Consider the following 11,138-nt stretch of genomic DNA (forward strand, 5'->3'; position numbering starts at 1 on the left):
GCTTCCTTTAATGTCAGAGGAACTCCACAATGCTGTCACAATTTGTAAAAAATGTTACCCCCTTTTTCTCCCCAATTTCATGATATTCAATTGCGATCCAATTACGATCTTGTCTCATCGCTGCAACTCCTCAACGGGCTCGGGAGAGGTGAAGGTTGAGTCATACGTCCTCCAAACCGCGCTTCTTAACACCCCCTGCTTAATCCGGAAGCCAGCTCCTGCTTTTGTTCTACAGTATCGCTCCACGCTACGCTCCCTCCATCATAATGAAGGGGGGAAGAATGAGATAACAAGAGAGCGTTAATTAATTAGCACCAATTTTCCTTTTGTATCCTGTTAGTCTCCGTTGTGCCTGCTGAACTCTGGGCGCTGTGTGTTGCGTGTTAGCTACCCTAATCAAAAAAAGCACAGCAGTGGATAGCTAGGGTGTTCACTGACTGTCGAGTGTATGTGTGTGTGTGTGTGTGTGTGTGTGTGTGTGTGTGTGTGTGTGACAAGAGACACACATTATCATGATTTAAACACTGTACACTATTCCAGCTGTCATCTGCAACTCTCACTACTATAAGTATTTAGTCAGAGAATTAATGCCCTGCCATCTGAACATTAACATAAGAGAGAAAGTGACAGAGAGCTAGAGAGTGTGATATATATATATAGATATATATATATATATATATATATATAGAGAGAGAGAGAGAGAGAGAGAGAGAGAGAGAGAGAGAGAGAGAGAGAGTGTAGAGTTTTGCAATCTATGAAAAATAGAAGAAATCCTGTCAGAAGGCATCCATATTCATGGCCTCATCATTGCTGCATCACTCACTGGGACTGGAGAGAGAGAGGAAAGCCAGGGAGGAAGAGGAGGAGGGAGAGAGGACTGCACCCCTTAAAACACACACACATATTACACACACACACACACACACACACGGTTTATAGATGCAACACAAACATACGCTTACACATGTGTAAACACTCTCCCTCTCAAAAATAATAATCTAGTCCTCACACACAAACATAATCATGTCCATGTCTGCATGTTTAGCTGTATACATAAAGAGATGGAAAGGGGGTGAGCTTCTCATCACAAGCAGGAGATTACAGAGAGGGAATGAGAGATTTTGCTTTCTACTCCTTCCTCCCTCATTACCTCCCTCCTTTCCTCCCCCTTCACTCTATGGAAAGGCCTTTAGTTATAAGCATGTCATGCAAAGTGACTACAGACAGACGCGACTGTATTCTTGGTGTCTGTCCCAAACAGCACCCTATTCCCATATAGTGCAGGGCCCACAGGGTATGAAATATGGTGGGTATTTTTGGGAAGCAGCCTTGGTGTCACTGTACTACCTAGCCCACCACTCTTACCCCTCCCCCAGGATTGTGTTTCCCCTTCCCCATCTTTCCCTCCCCCTCCCCCAGTCAGACACTCTCGTCTCATGCACACATTTACACACTCTATCCATCCCTCAGCACACTTTTCCATCTGGAGTAGAACACCTTTCCTCCCTGTCTTTAGATTGTATTTCTCCTCCTGAATCCCTCCATCCATCTCCTGAAATCCCATCTTCATGACAAACAATAAGACACACTCACTCACTCACTCCATCACCCTCCATACTGCTACACTGCCCTAACTCCCCTGGCTGATGCTGCCAGAGAGAGAGATGGAGAGACAGAGAGAGATAGAGAGAGAGAGAGAGAGATAGAGAGAGAGAGAGAGAGAGAGAGAGAGAGAGAGAGAGAGAGAGAGAGAGAGAGAGAGAGAGAGAGAGAGAGAGACAGAGACAGAGAGAGATAGAGAGAGAGAGCGCGCGAGAGAGAGGTGGTATGTGGGGAAGAAATGGAAACCAGAAGGAGCTTCTTTGCTTACTTATTTTACATTCCAGAGTTGTGCTTGTGTGTGTGTGTGTGTGTGTGTACGTGTGTGTACGTGTGTGTGTGTGTTTGTGCGTGTGTGCGTGTGTCCGTCCGTGCAATGCGTGTATGCGTGACTGCATTAACTTGATTGTCACTATCTCTGTGATATATTCAGATTAACCCTGCTCACGCACACACAATCACTTTCCAATTAAAAGATCTTGTCAGGGTCATATTTGATGAGGAGGAAACTAACAGACAGCTTATGAATGAATTCATAATGAACACATTGGGTCTCTTTTTGATAATGACAGGCTGTATTTCTCCTAATATCTGTAGCCACTTTTATATCACATTTAAGAGGGCAGAGATCATTTATGTAGGTTTAAAAATCCACCAATGACGATGCAGAATGCACACAATCCAACACACAATAGAACCAGTTGTACTGCTGCATATTTCAAGACATGAGGGTGCAGTGAGATACCCGATGGGTTGGACGATACTTTTACTCCTCAATCATCTTTAAAAAACGTATACTTAAAAACTGGAAATCCACCAATCCTCCGTCGTTAATGCAATAGAGAGATCAAACGCTTTATTATCTAAATGTTGAAAGTGCATGGGCGACGGAAAGAAACCAAATGGTTCAGTTTGAGGACATGTGGCGGAGAGTGATGCTGGCGCTGGAGATGGGTGTGTGTATTAGTGGGTCTGGGCAGGTGTGATGTAGTTGATGGAGATGGAGGTGTGTATTAGTGGGTATGGGCAGGTGTGATGCAGTTGATGGAGATGGAGGTGTGTATTAGTGGGTCTGGGCAGATGTGATGCAGTTGATGGAGATGGAGGTGTGTATTAGTGAGTCTGGGCAGGGGTGATGTAGTTGATGGAGATGGAGGTGTGTATTAGTGGGTCTGGGCAGGTGTGATGCAGTTGATGGAGATGGAGGTGTGTATTAGTGGGTCTGGGCAGGGGTGATGTAGTTGATGGAGATGGAGGTTGTGTATTAGTGGGACTGGGCAGGGGTGATGAAGTTGACGGAGATGGAGGTGTGTATTAGTGGTTCTGGGCAGGTCTGATGTAGTTGATGGAGATGGAGGTGTGTGTTAGTGGGTCTGGGCAGGTGTGATGTAGTTGATGGAGGTGGGGGTGTGTTAGTGGGTCTGGGCAGGGGTGATGTAGTTGATGGAGATGGAGGTGTGTATTAGTGGGTCTTGGCAGGGGTGATGTAGTTGATGGAGATGGAGGTGTGTGTTAGTGGGTCTGGGCAGGGGTGATATAGTTGATGGAGGTGTGTATTAGTGGGTCTGGGCAGGTGTGATGTAGTTGATGGAGGTGGGGGTGTGTGTTAGTGGGTCTGGGCAGGGGTGATGTAGTTGATGGAGATGGAGGTGTGTATTAGTGGGTCTGGGCAGGTGTGATGTAGTTGATGGAGATGTTGTGTATTAGTGGGACTGGGCAAGGGTGATGTAGTTGATGGAGATGGAGGTGTGTGTTAGTGGGTCTGGGCAGGTGTGATGTAGTTGATGGAGATGGTGTGTATTAGTGGGACTGGGCAAGGGTGATGTAGTTGATGGAGATGGAGGTGTGTGTTAGTGGGTCTGGGCAGGTGTGATGTAGTTGATGGAGATGGTGTGTATTAGTGGGACTGGGCAAGGGTGATGTAGTTGATGGAGATGGAGGTGTGTGTTAGTGGGTCTGGGCAGGTGTGATGTAGTTGATGGAGATGGAGGTGTGTGTTAGTGGGTCTGGGCAGGTGTGATGTAGTTGATGGAGATGGAGGTGTGTGTTAGTGGGTCTGGGCAGGGGTGATGTAGTTGATGTTTGTATGATGTTGTAGTTTGTTTGTTTTGTGTTGTAAGAGATCAAATAAAACAAATAAATCAATAAAATAAAATAACCATTTGTACTCCTTATTGAAATACCTCATGAGCTGAGGACTTTACTTGAAGTACAGTTACAACACTGGTTTCACGACAGTGCCTTTTTGTGATACCAAAATATCAGCAGACACTAAGACACTAACTGACTGACAGACTGATTACCTGACTAACTGACAGACTAACAGTCTGACTTACAGACAGGTTTAGGGTTGAGGTTAGGTACTCACCGTTCTTCTCTGTTTTGTCACTGTGTGGTTTGACCAGTTCCAGACCAGGCAGACATGGACACGGTCCCTCACACTTCAGAGTGATGCTCTTCCCTGACTTACACTCCTCGAACTCCAGCGTACACTACAAAACACAGAGAGAATCATGGGTAGTGGAGTCTTTCTTCAGAGATGCAGATGAGGCAGGCAAGGCTCCCTTGAGGCACTGTTGGACATTCAGTTCTGATGAACAGATGTGGCCATTAAGAAGTAATGTAAACACATGTAAACACACACACATGCGCAAGCACACACACACACACACAGATGCTGCTGGTTCTCTTTGCCTTGTGTGTTAGAGCGAAGCAATTTCACGGACTGCCACCAATACAACTGCAGACTACAGATTACAGTAATTAAGTAATGAAGAAATTAAAGTAGTTTTTAAATGCAAAATAACAAACCTTCTCAAATGGATTTGAAAGATGGTTTTCTTGTCAAACCCAAAAATATTTTTTTGGGGGGTAAAATATAAGTAAAATTTGCCTCTGAGGGTCTGGAGAGATACAGATGTCACACACTCACACACACTCATGAGGGGTGATAAATGCCATTATGAACCATTGAACGTGTGCTTGTGTAATTTTTAATTTAACCAGTCAACCAAGTGTATTTATAACAATACGATGCGTGAACGTCTGATTAATTCAGTTCCAAACAGTTGTGTTAATGGAATTCACTCCACAATATAACAGCCACTGTGCTAACAGGACCCCCGCACTGTTTAATAATAATTAGGTGGGTGCTATACACGTGTGTGAATTAAAAATGTTTTTTTTTTGCATATCCCAACTCCCCCTGAGACACCCTCGGAGAGTGAGCAACCCTGGAGCAATTAGGGTTAAGTGCCTTGCTCAAGGGGACAGATGGAGTTTTCACATAGTCGGCTCAGGGATTCGAACCAGCTACCTTTCGGTTACTGGCTCAACGCTCTTAATCCCTAGGCTACCTGCCGCCTGTCTACCATCTGTTAAGGTGGGGGTTATAATGTCTGTATATAAACACAACACATTAACCACATTAGAACATTGTTTATTGGGCCTACATTAATTAAGTAAAAAAAGTTATTGACCTTTCAATTCTTTCATGTTAGGCTACTACATAAGCTATAAAGCGTGAACATGTAGCAACATTGTTTGAATTTTTATCATCCTTGGTGTCTTTACATACAGTGGGGAAAAAAAGTATTTAGTCAGCCACCAATTGTGCAAGTTCTCCCACTTAAAAAGATGAGAGAGGAGTGTAATTTTCATCATAGGTACACGTCAACTATGACAGACAAAATGATAAAAAAAATTCCAGAGAATCACATTGTAGGATTTTTAATGAATTTATTTGCAAATTATGGTGGAAAATAAGTATTTGGTCAATAACAAAAGTTTCTCAATACTTTGTTATATACCCTTTGTTGGCAATGACACAGGTCAAACGTTTTCTGTAAGTCTTCACAAGGTTTTCACACACTGTTGCTGGTATTTTGGCCCATTCCTCCATGCAGATCTCCTCTAGAGCAGTGATGTTTTGGGGCTGTCGCTGGGCAACACAGACTTTCAACTCCCTCCAAAGATTTTCTATGGGGTTGAGATCTGGAGACTAGCTAGGCCACTCCAGGACCTTGAAATGCTTCTTACGAAGCCACTCCTTCGTTGCCCGGGCGGTGTGTTTGGGATCATTGTCATGCTGAAAGACCCAGCCACGTTTCATCTTCAATGCCCTTGCTGATGGAAGGAGGTTTTCACTCAAAATCTCACGATACATGGCCCCATTCATTCTTTCCTTTACACGGATCAGTCGTCCTGGTCCCTTTGCAGAAAACAGCCCCAAAGCATGATGTTTCCACCCCCATGCTTCACAGTAGGTATGGTGTTCTTTGGATGCAACTCAGCATTCTTTGTCCTCCAAACACGACGAGTTGAGTTTTTACCAAAAAGTTATATTTTGGTTTCATCTGACCATATGACATTCTCCCAATCCTCTTCTGGATCATCCAAATGCACTCTAGCAAACTTCAGACGGGCCTGGACATGTACTGGCTTAAGCAGGGGGACACGTCTGGCACTGCAGGATTTGAGTCCCTGGCGGCGTAGTGTGTTACTGATGGTAGGCTTTGTTACTTTGGTCCCAGCTCTCTGCAGGTCATTCACTAGGTCCCCCCGTGTGGTTCTGGGATTTTTGCTCACCGTTCTTGTGATCATTTTGACCCCACGGGGTGAGATCTTGCGTGGAGCCCCAGATCGAGGGAGATTATCAGTGGTCTTGTATGTCTTCCATTTCCTAATAATTGCTCCCACAGTTGATTTCTTCAAACCAAGCTGCTTACCTATTGCAGATTCAGTCTTCCCAGCCTGGTGCAGGTCTACAATTTTGTTTCTGGTGTCCTTTGACAGCTCTTTGGTCTTGGCCATAGTGGAGTTTGGAGTGTGACTGTTTGAGGTTGTGGACAGGTGTCTTTTATACTGATAACAAGTTCAAACAGGTGCCATTAATACAGGTAACGAGTGGAGGACAGAGGAGCCTCTTAAAGAAGAAGTTACAGGTCTGTGAGAGCCAAAAATCTTGCTTGTTTGTAGGTGACCAAATACTTATTTTCCACCATAATTTGCAAACAAATTCATTAAAAATCCTACAATGTGATTTTCTGGATTTTTTTTCCTCAATTTGTCTGTCATAGTTGACGTGTACCTATGATGAAAATTACAGGCCTCTCTCATCTTTTTAAGTGGGAGAACTTGCACAATTGGTGGCTGACTAAATACTTTTTTTCCCCACTGTATTTAAATCATTTATTTTCTTACATTTCTGTCATTGTGCACAGCACCATAGTCTATGTGTTGCTTTAAACATTTAGAGAACATTTGCATACTTCTTGGTAAGAAACCTGATCCCAATTGTTCTATGCATATCTGGGACTGGCACTGTAATGGCTTTATTTTTCTGTCTCCTTATGCATTATTATGGAAATGTAAATAATGAATAGCCTACCCTTATTTTTCCCTCCACATTGTTTGCTCAATCCTGTCACAACCTTGACAGATGGTAAACAGTGCAGGGGTCCTGTTAGCTGTTATATTGTGGAGTGAATTCCATTAACACAACTGTTTGGAACTGAATTAATCAGACGTTCACGGGTCGCATTGTTATAAATACACTTGGTTGAATGATGTTTAAGTCACACCTTCAAGTAAAAAATACATATATTTAAAAACATCTTCACACGTACAACTACTCATTTATTGCATTTATCATCCCTCATAACACACACGTACAAATGCAACACACACACACAACCACACACACACAAATGCAACACACACACACACACATAACCACACAACCACACACACTGAATCACTCCCATCCACTCTCCTACTGACACTTTCAATTTCACACATTCCAATTTATATCCATCACTTCCTCCCTGACAGTTCTTAGATAGCAGCACTAATGTCGCTTAATGCAATTTGTTGACAAAGGTACGCCACTCTCCCCTTCTATACATATTGAATTACCTGTCCAGAGGGAGGAAAGGAAGCCTATGAAATATTCTCCAGCCAATTCAATTGACTGCTATTTCCAGGCTAGTGAAACATTGTTGGTGTCAGCACCAAGAATCTCTGTCTGTGTATGGCTTTGATATGTTTTTAATTGTGTACAAATATAGGAAAGAAACTAGAGGCAAAAGTAGAGAGGGTCAAGTACAGAGAACAGAAGAGGGAGAAAGAAGGAAGGAAGGAAGGAAGGAAGGAAGGAAGGAAGGAAGGAAGGAAGGAAGGAAGGAAGGAAGGAAGGAAGGAAGGAAGGAAGGAAGGAAGGAAGGAAGGAAGGAAGGAAGGAAGGAAGGAAGGAAGGAGAGACATAGGAAGACAGGGGAAGACTATAATGAAAGGGAGAAACAGAAAAAGAGAGAAAGAGAGAGACAGAGAGAGAGAGAAAGAGAGTCCATTATTATTCCACAGTGAGTTGAGGGGGCTGAAAGGTTCAGACTGAAACACTACTCATCCAGAGGGTTTAGAGGGAGAGAGGGGGATGAGCAGAGAGAGAGCGAGAGAGAGAGAGAGAGAGAGAGAGAGAGACAGAGAGAGAGAGAGAAACAGAGAGAGACAGAGAGAGGGGTATAGAGCAGACCTAACTCACTCTATTCAATTAATCAAAACAGGAACATCTTACATTTGGCTAGAAATTCAAAAGGAAATGATCTCAACAGAGAAAAATGTCCTCCTGTGTGCTACCTATACCCCCCTACTAGAATCCCCATACTTTAATGAAGACAGCTTCTCGATCCTGGAGGGGGAAATCAATCACTTCCAGGCCCAGGGACATGTACTAGTCTGTGGCGACCTAAATGCCAGAACTGGACAAGAAACTGACACCCTCAGCACACAGGGAGACAAACACCTACCTGGAGGTGACAGCATTCCCTCCCCCATATGCCCCCCTAGGCACAACTACGACAACATTACCAACAAAAACGGGTCACAACTCCTGCAGCTCTGTCGCACGCTGGGTATGTACATAGTCAATGGTAGGCTTCGAGGAGACTCCTATGGTAGGTACACCTATAGCTCATCTCTTGGCAGTAGTACTGTAGACTACTTTATCACTGACCTCAACCCAGTGTCTCTCAGAGCGCTCACAGTCAGCCCACTGACACCCCTATCAGATCACAGCAAAATCACAGTCTACTTGAACAGAGCAATACTCAATCATGAGGCATCAAAGCCAAAGGAACTGAATAATATTAAGATATGCTATAGATGGAAGGAAAGTAGTGTAGAAACCTACCAAAAAACAATTAGGCGTCCACTGCCCACACTACCTGCGCCACAATGCAGGAGGCCGGGAGTATGGGGGTGTTATCTATGGGACTTTCCTCTGTGTCGTACAGCCGTGACAGTGCGTCTGCCTTCACATTCTTTGTGCCTGGTATCTATGACAGCGTGAAATCAAACCGGAGAGGGTTCAGTCTCCTCGCTGCCTGGATGTACTCCAGGTTACGGTGGTCAGTCCAGACGAGGAAAGGGTGTTTCGCCCCCTCGAGCCAGTGCCTCCATGCGGTCAGGGCTCTGACAACAGCCAACAGCTCCCGATCACCAAAGTCGTAGTTCTGCTCCGCCGGGCTGAGCTTCTTTGAGGAAAGAAGGCAAAGGGGCGGAGCTTGGGTGGCGTGCCCGAGCGTTGGGAAAGGACAGTGCCTACCTGGGGGGATGCGAGAGTGCCCTGCCTGCCGCCTCCAGACCCGGAAGAACCCTGACGACAGCGTGCAGCAGAATGTCCTCTCCTGCTACAAGAGTGACACTGGAGCTGTCGCCCTCCATTCTCCCGGATCTCTGCACCACCCAGCTCCATCGGAACGGAATCCGGGTTGAAGGGGGGTGAAACGTGCAGGCCCCTTCCAGGACGTCCTCTTGAAGCTAGCAGGTTGTCCAACCGGATGGCCATGTCTACCAGCTGGTCGATAGTCAACATCGTATCCCGGCAGGCTAGCTCTCTTCGGACGTCCCCTCGCAGGCTGCACTAGAGTTCTAAACTCCAGGGCAAAGTCCTGCGCGGTCCTTGTCCCCTGCCTCAGGTGGACCAGCCGCTCACCCGCCTCTCTTCCTTCGGGGGGGGGGGGGGGGGGGGGGGTGATTGAAGGCTGCCCGGAAGAGTCTAGCGAACACCCCGTAGTTGTCCAACGCATCTCCTCCTTCACTCCAGACCGCGTTGGCCCACTCCAGGGCTTTCCCCGAGAGGTAGGAGACGTGGCGGACACCTTCTCCCGCTCCGATGGAGCCGGGCTGATGGTCGAAAAATAGAGGTCCAGCTGCAGGAGGAATCCCTGGCAACGGGCCGTTGTCCCGTCGTACTCCCTCGGTTGTGATAGGTGAATCCCTCTGGGCGCTGGGGTGTGGGTGGCTGGATACAAAGTAGCTCCACAAGCTAGAGTCACCTCCACAATAACTAATCACACACAAAGACAGGGGGGCAGAGGGAACACTTATACAGGTACTAATGAGGAGATATGAACCAGGTGTGTGTAATAAACAAGACAAAACAAATGGAATGATGAGATGAGGAGCGGTAGTGTCTAGAAGGCCGGTGACAACGAACGCCGAAGCCTGCCCGAACAAGGAGAGGAGGCAGCTTCGGAGGAAGTCATGACAGCTGATGATCTGGTGCTTCTGTCCCCAACCAAGGAGGGCCTAGATCTTCTGCATAGACTCTGTCAGACCTGGGCCCTGACAGTAAATCTCAGTAAGACAAAATGTATGGTGTTCCAAAAAAGGTCCAGTTGCCAGAACCACAAATACAAATTCCATCAAAAAACGTACATACCTATGTCTAAACATCAGCGCCACAGGTAAGTTCCACAAAGCTGTGAACGATCTGAGAGGCAAGAAGGGCATTCTATGCCATCAAAAGTTACATGAAATTCGACATACCAATTAGGATCTGGCTAAAAATACTTGAATAAGTTATAGAACCCATTGCCCTTTATGGTTGTGAGGTCTGGGGTCCGCTCACCAACCAAGAATTCACAAAATGGAACAAACACCAACTTGAGACTCTGCATGCAGAATTCTGCAAAAATATCCTCTGTGTACAACGTAAAACACCAAATAATGCATGCAGTGCAGAATTAGGCCGATATCAGCTAATTATCAAAATCCAGAAAATACCAGTTAAATTCTACAACCACCTAAAAGGAAGCGATTCCTAAACCTTCCATAACAAAGCCATCACCTACAGAGAGATGAACCTGGAGAAGAGTCCCGTAAGCAAGCTGGTCCTGGGGCTCTGTTCACAAACACAAACAGACCCCACAAAGCCCCAGGACAGCAACAGAATTAGACCCATCCAAGTCATGAGAAAACAAAATGAGAATTACTTGACACATAGGAAAGAATTGACAAAAAAAACTGAGCAAACTAGAATTCTATTTGGCCCTAAACAGAGAGTACACAGTGGCAGAATACCTGACCACTATGACAGACCCAAAATTAAGGAAAACTTTGACTATGTACAGACTCAGTGAGCATAGTCTTGCTATTGATAAAGGCCGCTGTAGGCAGACTGGCTCTCAAGAGAAGACAGGCTATGTGCACACTGCCCACAAAATGAGGTGGAAACTGAGCTGCACTTCCTAACCTCC

The 11,138-nt window shown here is 45.5% G+C and overlaps 1 protein-coding gene across 1 annotated transcript in view; it reads right to left on the minus strand.

Annotated features, from left to right (window-relative positions):
• The window catches only part of LOC311104597 (testican-1-like), a gene marked incomplete at both ends in the record, with an annotated part of 72,679 nt that overhangs the window by 45,473 nt on the left and 16,068 nt on the right, over positions 1-11,138 (minus strand). The window contains one exon of the mRNA XM_084146470.1: positions 3,968-4,091. Coding sequence (XP_084002596.1) covers positions 3,968-4,091 — 124 coding nt within the window. The remainder of the gene's footprint in view (positions 1-3,967; positions 4,092-11,138) is intronic.

The sequence above is a fragment of the Coregonus lavaretus genome (assembly GCF_964263955.1).
Source record: "Coregonus lavaretus genome assembly, chromosome: 29".
Taxonomy (NCBI): domain Eukaryota; kingdom Metazoa; phylum Chordata; class Actinopteri; order Salmoniformes; family Salmonidae; genus Coregonus; species Coregonus lavaretus.